Source organism: Exophiala aquamarina, assembly GCF_000709125.1.
Source record: "Exophiala aquamarina CBS 119918 chromosome Unknown aczIA-supercont1.12, whole genome shotgun sequence".
Taxonomy (NCBI): Eukaryota; Fungi; Ascomycota; class Eurotiomycetes; order Chaetothyriales; family Herpotrichiellaceae; genus Exophiala; species Exophiala aquamarina.
Window position 1 is genome coordinate 70,250 of NW_013550576.1, and position 16,773 is coordinate 87,022.

Sequence of the window (16,773 nt, forward strand, 5' to 3'; positions counted from 1 at the left end):
AGCAGCGTTGCATCCTTTCCAAACATTCCACGGCATTCAGCAATGAACGTCGGGGCTGGCCTAACAGGGGAAGGTTAATGTCTGCTGATGCACAGTGCGCATGATGTGTCAGCACTGCCTAAGAAACCACTGGGTGCCAACCACCCAACCATCCGCATCCATCCAACTCTCTGTTGCCGTTATTCGCTCAACACGCCCCCCTCTCCATTTACGAGATAGCTATTCCACTCACCAAGCAGTCTCATTAGAGACCAGTCGAGGAACATGAAGGGCGCCTTCCCGTTCCGTGCGTATTGACTACCTATCCTTGACCCATCATGATGCAGAAGACAGAGATGAAGTGCCTAGGCGAGTGGATGCAGATCCTTCGCTATCTCATCCAAGAAGCACGATTTGGTAAGAAGACTGTAAGCCCCCCGGGGGCATGCATGCACGCCGAAAATTGGTTCGAGATTTAAAGACACACTGCCCCGTGAGAGTCTTTCGAGGCAGCCGAGAACATCAGCTTAAGAAGATACGCTTCCTCAGAAGCGGTTCCTTCTATACATCCGAGACTATCCATCTCCGAGTACATCAGAAGTCGGGACTTACGACACGACCCAGACTCTCTATCCCGAGCCTCGACCCACCGGCCAGCGGATAGAAAAGCCTTCACGGCCGAAACATTCGCAAGCGTATACCAGCACCTCGTATCATACTTCGCCTCCGAAAGGGAACAGGAACTCGGGCCAACAACGAATTGTGGAGAATATCGCATAGGCCCGGGCTAGACCACAACCCCTCATACAACTGCGACAACCGAAGCCAGGTTTCCGATCTATAAACCACCTACAAGGGACGTCACACAAAGCATCCCTAGCGCATATCACACACCAGTGATCATGTCTTCACCAACATCACCAGCAACAGCATCCACATCTTCAGACACGCTCTCTCTGTCGTCGTCACGCTCATCCACAAAGTCAAACATGCACATCGCCATGCCCGCACAAACCGACTTCAGCAACCCCGGCGGCGTTGGCAGCAACAGCAGCAGCAGCAACCCAACCTACGTGACCGCGTCGATGCCCTCACCAGCACAGAACCCTCACAACACAACATGGGGTTCTCCATCGCCATCTCACTCTCCCTCTTCTCACCGTCACCACCACATCCACATCCCGACACCCCACCCCCTGGCAGCAGCAACATCATTCCTCGACAAGCACGTCCCACTGTTCTCGAAGCACCACAACGAATTCAGCGTGAACCACGAAGCGCGGGCCGCACGCCGTGAAGCCCGCCGCAGCCTCGTCGTCGACGCCATCCCTGAGGTGGACGTCGAACATCTACCGGCCCCGCCCAGCAACAGCAACAGCAGCGGCGGTGTGATCGCGACGGCCATCCACGCCGCCACCGCGACCGGCGCCGGGCCCGCGCTCGCTGACTCCCGCGCCGCGGACAATGCCGCCTGGAGAGACATTTTGGCCAAGCGAGAGGCCGCTAGGCGGAGGGCCGGGTCTGATGACATGCAAATGCACCGCTCGATCGCAGAGGAGGGCAGCGACGAGGATTCCTCCTCCCGTGGCTACAAAGGCTCGCCGGCTATAACGCCTTGAATAAGCAAACTTTCGAACCACCGATGGAAGAAAGGAACCCTCCACCCGCCCCGTCCCCGGATTCACGGAAATCCTGGAGTTTCACTGATTACTTGCTTGATTTCAAAGACATCCTTCATCTTTGAGAACGTCCCCTCTGGATTAGGGCAGGCTCAGCGTGCGGTGTTACGATATAGGAGCCCAGCAGGCCCCAACACCATGAATTTGGCAGACAGGATGGAATGCGTAGGCAAACCTCGTCATCGGCGTAGGAGTGGCTCATGAACAGTGACCACATCATTTGGCCCAAAACTCAAAGCGAAGAGTCATTATCATGATTGAACAAATTCTGTGGGCTTTATCTTGGTCTAATTCCACAAGTCTCCCGCAGTCTAGCTGATTGAAATACAAGCCTCGACTCTGAGGCCGTTCGGTATTGTGCAGAGCCCACACTCCCAACCTGGTACAGTGAACTAGTAAGATACGAATAGGTGCCTCTTCGATGTTGCCTCCCAATACGGTGTCTCGTGGCTCAGGAACCAACCACGTAATCCGCCACTGCCGTATGCCAGAGCACATGAATAACATACAATCAGTCCGGTCATCAATTCATAATTTCATACAAATTCGAACACGCAGCTTCAGACCTCAACCTCAACTATCTTGTAACCCTCGCCGATCAAACGCGTGATCTCGTCGTTCTTGTGTTGTAATAATGACAATGCATATGCAGTATCATCCCATTGACGTTTATTGACACAACGGCCCAATCGTGCAGCAAGCTTCTCCGCTAGGTTTTTAGCATGCTTGTCCTATAGCATTCACATTAGCAGTTGTTCAACACTCGTTCACCACAAAAGAAGTCAAAAAACTGCACGTGATTATAATCACGTGCCAGGAACGAGAGAAGGCAAAATGTGTCCACTGGATTTCTGCTTTCCGCACACTGCCGCAAAGCCAGCCAAAAAAACAATCAACAGCCAGGATTCCCAAATGGTCACCCACTTTAGTACTAACTGACCGGCATGTGGCTTAAGTACGGCTGAGCGAACGGGAAGCCCTGTTCTCCACATCCTATGGTCGATTGCGAAAGCATTTGATGGAAGAATGAAATATATGGCGCAGAAATAGAGACATCCCCAGGGGCGGCTGTGGCAAGCAATAACGGAAGGGCACGTACCTTTTCAATAAATCCACATAGAAATTTCAGGATTCGTTTGACAGCCTCTTCTTCCATGACTCCACCATCCAGAGGCCCGTCTTGCGTAAGAACACTGAACATGTCGACAAACTGGTTGTACACTGCGTTGTCCTTGGTCGCAAGCTCAGTGAAAAACATGCGAGCGAGATCTGCGATCTTCTTATCGCCGTCTTCGAGGCATTTTGCCATCTCGCCCAACTGACCCTTGACTTTGACTTGTCCAGCAAGAATCAAGAATGTCAATGTCATCAGACAGGTGCGCTTGACGCTTTCGTCTCCGTCGTTCAGTCGGCGATACAAGAAATCAGTATTTTCGTCAATTAGATGATTGAAGCATACTGCCATGTCCCCAAGTGCAATGACAGCGTTCGATCGCACAATCGGATCGCTAGAGCGCTCAAGGATGGTAATGAGAAGAGGGAGATTCTTTTCACAATACTCGCTGCTGACGCACATAAGCTTAGCCAGACAGAGAGTTGCTTGTGCTTGAAGCTTTCGATCCTTGTATGCGTTGTTGTTGGCACAAATCTCGGCCACCAGTGGGCCGAAGTTTGCCAGCAGTGAATTGGGTCCGTAAAGGAGCTCACGCTCTCGAATGTGCACGATCGCCTCAGTGAAGTCGTCTTCAGTTGTGCCACCTATGAGATCAAGCTCGTCCTTCTCCTCTTCCTTCTGCTTCTCAGCCATAACTTCTTCTGCAGCTGTCTTCTTGCGTCGGGCTGGTGTAGGGCCCGAAGAAGTCTCCGGCAGTGCGTGGGCAGCCGACTTATTCTTTTCTTGCTCCTGTTTCCGCCGTTTGAAATCAAGCTCACACAGTTCTAAGTGCACAATTTGTTTGATAGCGATATGACCGACAGTGAACAATAACTGTGACAGTGCCGTCGAAGGTTTATCATCTGACTTCTCAGGCTTATCCTCTTGCATTTCTGGTTCGCCTTCTTCATTTTCCGGGTTCGGTGCGCTTTCCGCTTCGTCGATATCCATGGCATCGGGCCCAGGCGATGATGCCCTTGATAGTGACTGCATGTTCTTTGTCTGTTGGAAGACAAGTCGAGTTTTCTGTCGGAGCACTTCTGAGCACAGTACATCAGGATGGTCGGAAAGGACGTAAATGGCACTAATCGCTTGCTCTGCCATTCCATACCAGTCCTTGCTCGGTGAGGTGGTAAGCAAGATCGAAGCAAGCATTCGAAGTACCTCATGGTCGTTGGGCATTTTAGCAAGGCCTGCTGATGCAGTTCTCTCTTGTGCCTTCTTTGCGGTAGGCATCATACGACGTAAAGCCACGCAGGTGAACTTGGCCAATACGAAGTCTGTCCTTCCTAATTGACCTAAGCCGACTCGGAGCATAGTATCAAGCTCTTTCACGAGAACCTCTGGGTTTGCAAGTGCTATCATCCCAAGAACAATAATTGCTCCTCTTCTCTGGGCTCTGGAGATCTCCTTGTTGACTCCATAGACTTGCCATAGCTTGGATATGACCAGGGCGGAAATGTGTCCTGCTTTGAACATAGTACTCAGTAATTGTTCTAGCGAGGTCAACTCAGCTGGAGTCGACCCAAAGGTCAGACTGATCATGTTTCGAGCGACAAAATTAGCTGCATCGTTCAAATTAAAGATTTCAGGAGCGTCAAAGAAAAGACCCTTGTAACTGTCAATTAAATGAGTCTGGACCCCTTTGCCTTCGTCGTTATTGCTCTTTGTCCAAATCAATCGTAACATGCGTCTGATGCCTTTTCTGGCTGTTTCCACTTTGAAGGCATCAATTGTAACGAAAAAGTCCATCACTTCAATTACCTCAGTTTTGTTCGGTGATGACAATAACTGCACAGCTGTATCAGATGCTTCGTGGATCACTTCGATGAACCGAAGCGCCTCGAGATAATATTTGCGCGTGAGTTGAAGCTTACCGATGGCTTCCGATGTGGCTGCGTCTTCCTGGGCTTTTTTGACGGCTGCGATCTGCTCTTCTTCAGTCATCTCCTTTGGTGGTTCAGCCATTTGAGTGGCATCGTCCAATAATTCCTGATCAACTTTCCCCTGACCGTCGGCTGTCTCAGCTATGCCGGGTGAGTCAGGTGGCGGTGCCAATGCGTCTAACTGAGATTCAACAGCATCCAGTCTTTGGGTCCATTCTTTGTATGAAAGCTGACCGCCGTGCATCAAGCTGAAAGGATGCGATGATACCAATTTCTTGAGTAATTTAATCGCATTCCGTCTAACATTGCTACTTTTATCTGTCAAGCTCTGCATCGCGAGCTCAGCAGCATGTTGCCTCCGCTTAGGAAACTTTTGTTCGAGCTCACAGATCTTCATGAAGACCTGCATGGTCCGAACTCGACAGAAAGGAGCAGTATCAAGAAATCTCTGTTCAAGCGTGTCAAAGAAGGCATTGATCTGAATTTTTGTCGTTTCACTCTTCTCGGCTTGTTTGCTGAGGTCGGCAAGAAGGTTCCCACAGACCTCGATGACGGCACATCGCAAAGTGTGCGCCTCGCTGTCAAGGAACTTGGCGAGCAGGCCCATTTCCTTGATGACCAATCTTGGCTCAAGTTCAGATAGCTTGATGATGAAGGCAGAGACTGATTTAGGCCCTTTGGTATCACTTTGGCTAAACTCCTTTGCAGCAAGTTCTCGCAGGATTTCGGCAGATAATTGATGATGGTCGTACTGCTCAGAAAGGATGTGGAGGAATTCGGCCATTGGTTCCGATAGATGTTCGAAGTAGGTCAGGTTCTGTACAATGGATGTTTGTGCTCCAAGAGCGTGACCATGATGTTTAACAGCAACACACAAGACCTTGAAGCAAAACATCCTCACGGCAGTAATCTTGACCCTAGCCTCACTTTCCATGATTAGATAGATTGACCTCGTGAATAGATTGACAAATGTGTCACGGTCAGAGGTGGTCTGGAAGATGCGATTGAGCTTGAGTCTCATGGCCCGACACATTACGTCCATAGCACTCTGTATCTGACTGGGAGAGTCCCAAACATCGTCTTTGGCAGCAGCCTTTTTGCCACCCTTGCCACCTCTCCTGGCAGGAGCAGCATTGGACTTCTCGAGAGCCTTGTTTTCTACTGCTGCAACAGCCCACTGGAGAAGAAAGGCATAGGCTTCGAGTAGTTTCTTGTGCTGAGGTATTGTTTCTTGTTCTTCGTTCTCAATGTCATGATGGGCAACATCTGTGGCTGCTGATAGTCCTGAAACGATCAGGTGCAGTACCTTGCTCAGAGATTGCGCAGACAAGAGGGTCGACTGTCTGAGAGAAGAATATACGTCAGCACTTGAACAGCAGAACGGGACGAATCTGAAACATACTTTAGCAGGAATTGCACAGTGTCAAAGGCTGAGGTCCGTAAGATTCCTTCTGAATTCTCTGCTACCGCATCCAGGACATGTTCCAGTACACTGTCAACCAGAGCAGGGGCTAAGCTGTCCGGATCATGCTCGCAGTCTAGCAGGTCGGGGTGTGCTTCTGGAGTAGGAATAGAGGCCGTATCGCTGAGGTAGAGTTTGAGAAACTCATTGATGTCGAAATCGACTTGGTCTTCCATCTTCGATAGGGGTGGATGCGAAGACTTGTGGAGGAGGATGTCGTTGTTGGTCCTGGTGTTGTTGTTGTTTAGGGACCAGGCAGTGACCAGGTGGTCGCTGCGACGATAAAAGGCTGGTGGTCAGCACTTCCAAACAACTGCAAACTCTTGCGTTCTTTCCTTTCTCTCTCCAATTTACGCGTACAGCGCAGTGGCCCAAAAGCGCAGGTACGACTGCAACAACCTACTAACTAGTAGTAACTAACTAGGGAGTGCGTTGTAATTGTTGGTAAGGCAAGCGCGACCGCGACCGCCCACGCCCACTGCCAGAAATCGGTTTATTGACGGATTTCCCAAAGTGGCAAGTGGAAAGCCCCCCACACCTAAACAAAACTCACCCACGCTCACCCTGTGGGTGCCTGGCAGGCTGGCACACAACAGCGGCTCAACCCGCCCAAGCCTCACCGCCCGCCCACACCCACACCCACGCGACCATGAAATTAACGAAACAGGCCCAAGGTGTCCTCAAGGCATTGCGGTCAAAACAACCCGAGATTCCAAAGGTCAAATCCTCCAACCCTCCTACAAAGACTTCGGACAATGTCTCTGTAGTTCCTGCCAACCCAAGAGCTCTTTCTCGGGAGCAGGACCAACTATCTGCCTCTGCACCTGTATCACCCACTGGCACGCGTCGTCTGCTAAGTCGTCCGGGGGAGCCACATGCACAACGGCCCGTTGCAGGGAACTGTACTGGCACCATCCTAGGCAAAAGACCCAGACACAGCATGGGTAACACGGTTATCGCTATACATGAGGATGAGGATGCCACTCTTCATGCCTCTGCCGCCCTGGCCAACAATACTTCCAGAACTATGGCTCATCTTGAATCAGACGACGAGGGTTCCATGGCTGATTCCATTTCGGACCAGTCGGACGACAGTGAGGACGAAATTGACGAGACCGTCATAGAAGATATGCGCAAGCTTGAGGAGAGCTTCAAAGGCATTTCCCAGAAGTACAGACTCATCAACCGCATTGGTGAAGGTGCATCTCCTCTCGACGTCTCACTTTCAAAGCCATGCTGACTGACTGTTCCAGGTACATTTTCTACAGTCTACAAGGCCGAGCAGCTCCTACAACGTGACGAGATGGACCGAGACGAGGAGAATAGTGCACAGGACTTTGACACAGAGCAACCCCCTAAAAGACAGAAGACCAATCCTGCCCGGCTGCGGACAAAACCACAGATAGTTGCATTGAAAAAGATCTATGTAACTTCTTCACCCCATCGCATCCTCAATGAATTGGAATTACTCCACGAACTTCGAGACTCGCCCTACATCTGCCCCCTGTTGACAGCCTTCCGACACCTCGATCAAGTCGTTGCCGTCTTGCCTTATTTCAGGCATCTCGATTTTCGACTCTACTACCGCGAGTTCCTGATCAATGATATGCGACATTACTTCCGGAGTCTCTTCCATGCCCTAGCTCATGTTCATAAGGCTGGCATCCTTCATCGCGACATCAAGCCTACTAACTTTCTCTATGACCACTCTAAAAGGCAAGGCGTCCTCGTCGATTTTGGCTTGGCTGAGAGACAGGGTACCGACTGGCAACCATGTCTATGCATAGAATCAAGGGAGAAGCGCAAAGACAAATTTCTGAGCTCCTATGCCGTTCAGGTCCTGCAGACTCAATCTGACCTAATCTCCACTGGCTATCCGAAGTCTGATGGTCGTCCGTCGCGGAGAGCAAATCGAGCTGGGACAAGAGGTTTCCGAGCCCCCGAAGTGCTCCTGAAATGCACATCACAAACCACCAAAATTGACATCTGGTCAGCGGGAGTTATCCTTCTGACACTCTTAGCACGCCGCTTCCCTTTCTTCAATAGTGCCGACGATGTCGATGCGATGATCGAAATGGCATCGATTTTTGGGAGGAAAAAAATGCAGTCAGTTGCGGCTATGCATGGCCAACTGTTTGAGACCAATATTGAGACTATCGGTGAAAGAGGCTTTACCCTCGGCAAAATCATTATTTGGGCTAGTTGTCGGGAGAAGGAGCACGATGCCTTGAGAGCAGGAGAAGCCCAAGCAGTCAATTTTCTGGAGGGCTTATTGGAATTGGATGCCGGGAAGCGATGGAGTGCCAAGGAGGCCCTTCAGCATGAATTCTTCACAGCACCGGTCGAGGATGAAGAGGAAAGAGCAGAGCGAGAAGCTCAAGAGATGGAGGAAGCTGAGAGAATGAGACGATGATGGATCGATTCTACGCCACAGCAACTCATCACTTGGGCTATTCACTCCAACGAAACATTGGAAGCTTGTTGGGATGTGGTTATCCTCTGCTTTCATGACCGAAATGGAATGGTTGAATTCTGTATTACTAGCATTTATACCCCCCCCCCCTCAACGCGCAATTGCGGTCACTGCAAGGTCATAGAGCGTTTGGTGTTGGCGGTGAGTTTAATAATAAACATATGCACAGGCAACGAAGATGAGACAGGGCCAAAGACAATAAGTATGACGTATTATTGAAAGACTTACTGATTGTCAGTCATGAAGACGAAAGTTTGGACTTTTGGGCAAATTTAAGGTGGCGCGTTGGTTAATCTTGGATAAATTCTTGTTTACTATGTCCTCAGTGTGTGCACTGCACCCAAACAATGTCGTCGTGCGTTTCCAAAAGACTAAACTCTCCAGATCGATCATATATACATATCCGTTGTGCAGTCGATACCTAGCCGGTCGCCACTGAGTTTCAGCAGGGAAGTTTCATGTGTGTATATGGATGAGGTTCCTCAAAAATTGTTGAATTGACCAAACAAATCCAGGCGAGTAGGGTTCATGTCGGGGGTTTACCGACTGAGCTTTCGCTGAGTATATACTCCATCAAGGTCTTGCAGTGATCGACCTCAAAAGGCTGCAGTCTGGCGGAATTTGCCTCGAACCCCATGGGCTCGGGTGCCGTCACTGCTGCCTGCTGCCATTCGAGCCCAGGGCGGCAAGGGCTCGTTCCGATAGACTGAGGGTGGTTCGAGGCAGACGCGAATGCGGAGCATACCTCTGTGTGTGGACGAGTTACGTTACGCCTTCTGTCGCCTTCGACAGTGATGGTAGGGCGATTCCCGCCAGCTCCAGCTACGATCGGGGACAGACATGACAGTGGGAAGGAGATTTCGGGATTTTGACAAGCTCACTTTAAACCCGATGGGCTTGCGGTTTCAGTCTGAACGGCGACCGTCGGCGACGCCACAGCGGCAGAAGACGACGAGGGAGCCATGGCCTCCAGACGCATTTCCGCCAGTTCCTCGGGAGTCCGAAACTCGCCTTTCCAGCCATACTCGGGCCAGCCCTCAGGCAGGGACGCGGACGGGGGAAAATGCCACCTCTCGCCGCAGCGATAGTCCTCGGGGCAGGTCAGATTGCACAGGTCGTACGTCTTGCAGTAACATTCTTGCACGTTGGGGCAGTGGACAGGCGGTCGGCCGAAGATCTGATGCCAGGAGTACTCCATGACACGTCCGCTGATGCTGTCTTCGAGCGCCGTGCTGAGCACCCATTCGCGGTACCGCTCGTAGTCTTCGAGCGGGCGCTCGTGCACCTTGTCGCGGGTGGCGGCGAATTGTGCGCAGCAGGCCACGCCCACTGCTTCGGGGACAGGTTCACCTGGGAAGAGTTCTTTGAAGGCTTCGCCGTACACAACCTGAGTCTGGCCCGCCTGGTCGCCGGCTGGTCGGTTGTTCTCCTGCTGTGGTCGGAGTTCTGCTGGGCATCCGAGTGACCAGACGCATCGCAGGTTGGCGTAGCCTTCTGATATGATGTAGTCGGTTTGCAGTGATTGCATCAGTGGAACGCCATCTGGAAAGCAGTAAATGTTAATCCACGCACGTGACTGACTGGGGATTCGCAGGTTATGCGATCCTAATGCTTACCAAATAGCGGGTCGTCGTTATGCCATTGATATCTCAGGCCGTGCAAAAACACCATGACGTCGGGCAGATTGTCGTAATTGTTAATGATATGTCTGGGACATGATAACACGTCAGCATCAAGCGGCCATTTCGCAAGAAGACTGGTTCTTACGTGAGATAGACCATGGCCTCACGGCCCTTGTTTTGAGGGACAGTCAATGGGGCCGAGTGATCGTCGACAACATAGATGTTTGCCTTCCATTTAGGAATATATTGTTTGAACCAAGATGTGTCATCCTCCTTCATCGATGCCACGACAAATTCGACACGGGGTCCATCGGTCGCCGATGTAGAATCAGAATTGTCGGGTATTTGCGGTGAGACGCTGGTACCGATCTTGCTGGGAAGCGGCATATCAAAATAGACATAAGATAGCAATAAAATGAAGATGACGGCCATCAACACCGCCGCTCGGATGACATGTCGTGAACCGAACGACGGCATAACTTTGAGAAAAGTCGACGACATCAACGAGATAAACAAGGCACCATCGATCTGAACCCTTTGCCCCCTAATTCCCCAGAATTCTATTAAGCACTCGGCATATCAGAACATGAGATGGAAATATTGAAAAAAATAACCAGCTGCTAGCCTGTTACCAAGCAATGTTGAACCAAGCCTTCCAGTTTGAACGGGAGCTGACGGCCGCCCCCAGCCCTAAGGTGGATTGCGGAGTCTGCGTAAGGTTTGGGCGGCCCAGTAATAATGATTGAAGACTGTAGAATGCGAGATGAATCATCCTCGATGGGTGGCTGGGACTCTTGAAGCAGATTCGCCAGAGTGGTAGAGCAGAGTTCGGTTTATTTTTGGGGGGCCGGCCATGCCCAGAACTGCACCTAGTCAGGTACCCCAATCCGGGTCTTTGTTCCAAGGCATACTCGTAGATAGGCTCAGTCTTTTGTTCAGTTCAAGTCCAGGTAAGGTTCTGGGGAGTGGTCTGCCACTACTACGGAGGACCATCTCCCTAACACTGTTACCCTTGAGCGCCCGTGGGCCCCCTACAGGGCTCGCTAGCAGCGCGACGATGCCCAAACACAAAGAAACGCATTCGTCGTGTGGCACCCTAAGCAGGTACCCTCGTTCCAGGCTCCCAGCACACTGCAGCCCGGCGAGCCCTGTAATAAGGTGGAAACACGAGAACCAAGAGTTAAAATATATCCATAGAGAGTAAGATGCACTATTATTATTTCAACTACACGCGAAGTATCCGTACTCCGTACTACGGATTTCTCACTAAGGATTATTTTGCTTTCGCGTTCGCACGGGGTACTGTACATACGTTTCTCTCAACATCTGGCTTCTAAACGCTGCAGACGAACTTCAGACGCAGCTTATTCACCCAACATGGAAGCTGCAGGCCTAGGCGAACAACATGTTGGCAAGCGGCCTGGTAGTCTGCCCTTGTTAGGCGTCCGGCCACCTTCAAGCCAAAGGGAGATTGCACGGCAGAGTTCGACAACATCTCAAACCTTTGCCATGTTTAGTCAGTGGATCTGCCTCGAGCCACCAGCGAGTCAGGGACTCGATCTGAGGCGGCTATCTTCACAAGGTGTTTTCATCGGCCCCCTCCTTGCACACTAACCATGAGTCTATAACCCGTTGTCGAACCATTTTTGATCGAGACGGCTCTACGGAGCACCTCCGATCAGCATGGCTAGGCTGCCAGTGCTTCCATTACACGCCCCAATTCCCGCATCAAGTTAAGTGAAACCACGGCCCAGTTGAGGCTGAGGACTTGAACGAACGGCCGGCTCGAACTCAGTTAGGACATCTCTAGTCCTTACACTGCTGTACTGTCTGTCCCAAGTTCTCACTCCTCTTGGATACGCCACGTACAGCCTTTTTGTACCACTGGTCTCTCGTTGTGGTTTCATCCAGCTCCTTCTTTGCTGTCGCTGCTCGTTTACTACGACTGACACGACACGATTCTTTTTTGATGTCTCAGGGTTTGTATCCTGCCGCTATCATCATTTTAAAGAACGCACGGCTCGTGCTGGTAAAGACGACCACGTGCGCGGCACACGAGCGACTTTAAATCTGTTTGCGCATACGAACACATCAAAATCCCAATGAGGCTGCGGTGGACTTTCTTTCTTTCTGGGCTGATCTGCGCAGCTGCGCAATCATGTTATTATCCCAATGGAGACCTGTCTACCTCGGATGCGCCCTGCACCGATGGCAACGGCGACTCCTTCTGTTGCAGTAGCTCCTACTACTGTTTATCGAACCGCCTTTGTCAGTGGCAAGACGGGAGGCTCTACCGTGGGTCTTGTACCGATGAGGACTGTAAGGACCCCATGAACCATACACAATATACACAAGATTGTACTGAATGATGCCAGGGACGTCGGGAAATTGCCCACAGTTCTGTCAAGATAGTGAGTGCCATTCTTTTCGTGCTCTTCTTGCTTCTTCACGTACTTACTTTCGTACAGATAATCCAGGGAACGGCATACAATTGTGGCAGTGCTCCAGTCTGGAATCCTTTAGCAATCCGATGAGGTACAAATTTACTAATGTACTTTAATAGTAAGCCTCAACACATATTGCTGCAGTACGAACAATAGCGACACCAATACATGTTGCAGTGAAGAGGGTGTCGAACTCATCACGCTTGCTGCGCCCACAACAATTGGCCAAATCGTTAGTACAGCCTTCGTCGATTTTCAAACCTCGTCTACTACATCTACCACTACGACCCGGTCTTCCAGCTCATCTACTTCCACTTCAACCCGCTCATCAATAACATCAACCTCCTCCTCCTCCGAAACAAGACCCACACCCTCGACATCTTCCTCCGGATCGGCGTCTAGCACAGGGTCAGCACTACCAGCCGAAACATCTGGAAGCGATGGTGGTGGTGGCGGCGGAGGCTCGAACACTGGAGCGATCGCTGGCGGCGCCGTGGGTGGCGTAGCGGTACTGGGTGCCCTTGCCCTTGGTGCGTGGTGGATATGGGTGCGCAAGCGGAAAGATAAAACAACTGCTGGAGATGCACCACCATCTCCAAACGACACAAAAGAAACTTATCAATACTATGGAGGCCCTCAAGGAGGCTACTATCAGAGCGCACCACAACACGAGCCGCGTGAGATGGATGGGGGTCAACAAGTGATCCCCCAGGAGATGGACACGGCACCTCAACGACAGCAGGCGACTGCATGGCATGAACTACCCGCCGAATCAATGCCTCGTCGCTAATCGCTCTTCCGCTATCTTTTTGGGAGCGGTGATGACCGTGAAAATTCGAAAACCTCATATCATAAACTGTCGACAGTGACGACCTGGATCTTAAGCAGTAGATCTCGATATATCGATCTAAATACGCTCTATCTACTGTAGAGCAATTTGACCTCGAACGCGCAATTACTAGGCCGTGGAGTTGGATTTTGGATCACATCACGCTCCGATCATGAATCGAATTAATCTGATGTCTGAGCGCATCAATTGCATTGCACATATGATTTTAGGGCGCTTCTCCTGGATGAACAGATCTGACTGACTTAATGACATATATTTTTGTAAATCTTAATGTTTCCCAACACCAGGTAGTGGTGATACTGTTGATGGGAGCATTGACTTCCTGATAGAACGTACTCGTAGTCGTATCGTCTGAAGGCGGGTGTCCAGGGAGCACTTGGCATCAGACACCTCCCGCTCATCCCATTGCTTAATTAATTACCTAAGAAAGCCTCCCTGAAAAGGATCACCAGATCAGCCGAAGACCATGTATGTGACTAGTGGATGTCATTACCTGAGAATCAGTCCTTTTTATAACTAAATAGATGGATGTGACTACAAGTCCTTTCACACGTGTGCTTGCATCGATAATCCGTCTCTCGATGCTATGCCCACGCAACCCCTCCACTGCATTCTTCTAGCAAGGAGCTCGACATATAGGATCGCAAGATTTTCCAAACGAGTTTCACAATCGACAGTGTCAGTGACACCCTTGTTGCAGAGCGCCCGACCTGGCGTTATCCTCTGTCATATCTCACGGCGCACACTGGTGCCAAGTCCCCGTAGACCAAGCTTCGCTTCGATGGCGGCGACGAACGATAGCTATAGGGCAGATGAGCCAGATTGGCAAAGGGGAAAGCAGAGACCGCGAGCTTTTGCGCCTTTGAATCCCAACAAGCAGGACCCCCACCAACGGCAGAAGTTGAGGGGGATCATCTTCGATGTTGACGGAACTTTATGGTATGTATGATAGTGTCCTCGCTCAAGCTCACGTGTGATTGATATGTCTAGTCTACCGCAGAACTACATGTTCAAGGAGATGCGAGCTGCACTGAATATTTCCAGATCTGTGGATATCCTGGACCACATTCACGACCTCTCAGACGTGCCTGATTCCACTTCGTCAAACGCCGAGTCGCAGTCCTCTATCAACCCATCAGCCCCATCAGAAGAGGTCTTGTCACACAGTACTTTGACCCCAGCTCCAGCTCCGACATCACCCAGGGCACGAGCGGTGGCCAAGATCCGCAACATTGAGCGGACAGCAATGACCTCCCAGCGGCCCCAGCCGGGTCTACAACAACTAATGGCCTACCTCAGCAGTCGCGGAATCCCCAAGGCTCTCTGCACCCGGAATTTCCCTGCTCCTGTCCACCATCTGCTGGACAAGTTCCTGGACGGAGAAGTCTTTGAGCCCATCATCACGAGAGATTCCGAGGGCATAGCTCCCAAACCGAGTCCTGAAGGGCTGTGGTCGATAGCACACGCCTGGGGCCTGGACAAGGATATCGATGCCAGCGGTGCTGACTTGCAACAAAGCGGAACAGTCGACGTGGACCCTTTAAACTTAGCCAAGCGTTACCTTGGCTCTGGTCTGATCATGGTTGGCGATAGCATAGACGACATGACTGCAGGCCGAAGAGCAGGCGCCGCAACGGTGCTACTAGCTAATGACGAAAATGAGCATTTGGCCGAGCATGAGTGCACGGATCTGAGTATTAGACGTCTGGACGAGCTCATAGATGTTCTAGAAAAGGGGTTCCAGGCCCGCAAATAGAAATGGATTGTTATTGATGCTGCAACTGGTGCAGGTTAGAATGTTTGCTCTTACTGGTGCGACGTGGGACCGACTACGTAAGCCAATGGGAATTTCCAGAGTTATGGGCGATAGGTGTCTGATAGTGTTTGTACTGTCTGAACATACGTACAATACCGAGCGCATGTCAGCCAGCGCAATGGCCAGAAGTCGGCCGGTGGGTATCAGGTACGGAGTACTGGCTCCGGGTACTGCAGGAGTGGCAGGATCTGGACCTGTGCAGCTGTCGTTATCGATAGAGGGGAGCAGAGGCACAAGCATCCGGGGATGTGTGGCACGTGTTCCTGGTACTTTAAACTCGGGTACCTCGGGAACCGTTAGGTCCGAGGTCTGCCGCAAACACTCGTAACTACTCAGTACTGAGCACCTCTTCACAAAGAAGAAGAAAAAATGGGCGGAAAGACTACCTATAGGCATTGGACCTGCACAGACTTCAAATGCACGAACGAGGATTAATGTGGTTTCAAGGATGCGATTCGTAGACGAAGAATGATGTGTTGGCAGGAATTAGTAGCTAAATGTGCAGGAAGCGAACATGGACCACAAATAGAGGGGCGAGACAGGATGTGATGGGAGCCACCCGGTCGCCTGTGCAACGATCCCTTGCAAGCCTGGGGCTTCCTTGGAGTTTCTTGGCTCAACGTGAGCTGAGGAGTGGCGGTTAGTGGCCACCACGACATGGCTGCCACCTCCTAATGACCACGCCCCGGAGCGCGGCTTAACGGCAAAAGGGCCGGAGCTCGACCTTTGGCCAGCCAACCGTTCTCTTGGATCGTTTAGTGCGGCAGAATCATACCATTGGATTTGTTCGTATCAGGAATATCAAACATATGGATCAGGCACGAAGAAAGATGGGCGGTCAAGAACCAAGAACCAAGAACCAACACAATACAGCCAGGGCGAGGCAGACATCCAAGCTGCGTTTTAGCAGGTGACCCTGTAGATCTGCGCCTGCAAGGGGGCAGAGAAAGGCCAATCAATAACAACAACGATGTCCTCTGCACATCAAATCTTGATATGCGTTGGAAGGCGGGAGCGACAAAGCTCTGGCCTAGATTCTCCTTCGGAACTTTGTACCTGCACAGTCGGGTACTCAGCACTCGCTCGGGTCGTCTGTGCTCTCATCCTCCGGGGAAAGCTCAGACAACGGTGTCTGTGTGGTAGAACCATGATAACGACGGATAACAGACTTGAGTTTAAAGTGACACATACATTTCGTATACTCCGTATCGTCATTTGTGAATTGTTGGTGACAAACGAAATGGACGGAGGGAACCAGTGCAGGTCGTAAAATGTCAATAATAACACGGAGAAGAACAACACGGAGATCCCTCGCTGCTAGGGCACGCGGTGATGGGTGGTGATAGGTGGCGTTAGGGAGCTGTTGACTTGCTAAGTGACTGCTGATGGCTTAAGCTAGTTTGGAACCC

General features: G+C 51.1%; 5 protein-coding genes across 5 annotated transcripts; 3 read left to right on the forward strand and 2 right to left on the reverse strand.

The window, feature by feature from the left end:
• Positions 1-881: 881 nt before the first annotated feature.
• On the forward strand, positions 882-1,598 carry A1O9_10029 (uncharacterized protein; the record flags this gene model as incomplete). The annotated part of the gene is made up of 1 exon (XM_013400766.1): positions 882-1,598. The coding sequence occupies one exon, from the start codon at positions 882-884 to the stop codon at positions 1,596-1,598; it is 717 nt and encodes a 238-aa protein (XP_013256220.1).
• Positions 1,599-2,218: 620 nt separating this feature from the next.
• Positions 2,219-6,335, reverse strand: A1O9_10030 (condensin complex subunit 1; the record flags this gene model as incomplete). Its single annotated transcript, XM_013400767.1, has 5 exons — positions 2,219-2,389; positions 2,758-3,435; positions 3,469-3,739; positions 3,800-6,036; positions 6,096-6,335. 5 exons carry the CDS (start codon positions 6,333-6,335, stop codon positions 2,219-2,221), a joined length of 3,597 nt encoding a protein of 1,198 aa, XP_013256221.1.
• A 473-nt stretch (positions 6,336-6,808) lies between these two features.
• On the forward strand, positions 6,809-8,572 carry A1O9_10032 (CDC7 protein kinase; the record flags this gene model as incomplete). The annotated part of the gene is made up of 2 exons (XM_013400768.1): positions 6,809-7,358; positions 7,413-8,572. 2 exons carry the CDS (start codon positions 6,809-6,811, stop codon positions 8,570-8,572), a joined length of 1,710 nt encoding a protein of 569 aa, XP_013256222.1.
• Positions 8,573-9,509: 937 nt separating this feature from the next.
• On the reverse strand, positions 9,510-10,731 carry A1O9_10033 (uncharacterized protein; the record flags this gene model as incomplete). The annotated part of the gene is made up of 3 exons (XM_013400769.1): positions 9,510-10,174; positions 10,249-10,340; positions 10,400-10,731. The coding sequence occupies 3 exons, from the start codon at positions 10,729-10,731 to the stop codon at positions 9,510-9,512; spliced, it is 1,089 nt and encodes a 362-aa protein (XP_013256223.1).
• Positions 10,732-14,329: 3,598 nt separating this feature from the next.
• On the forward strand, positions 14,330-15,304 carry A1O9_10034 (uncharacterized protein; the record flags this gene model as incomplete). Its single annotated transcript, XM_013400770.1, has 2 exons — positions 14,330-14,487; positions 14,539-15,304. The coding sequence occupies 2 exons, from the start codon at positions 14,330-14,332 to the stop codon at positions 15,302-15,304; spliced, it is 924 nt and encodes a 307-aa protein (XP_013256224.1).
• Between the last annotated feature and the right edge of the window lie 1,469 nt (positions 15,305-16,773).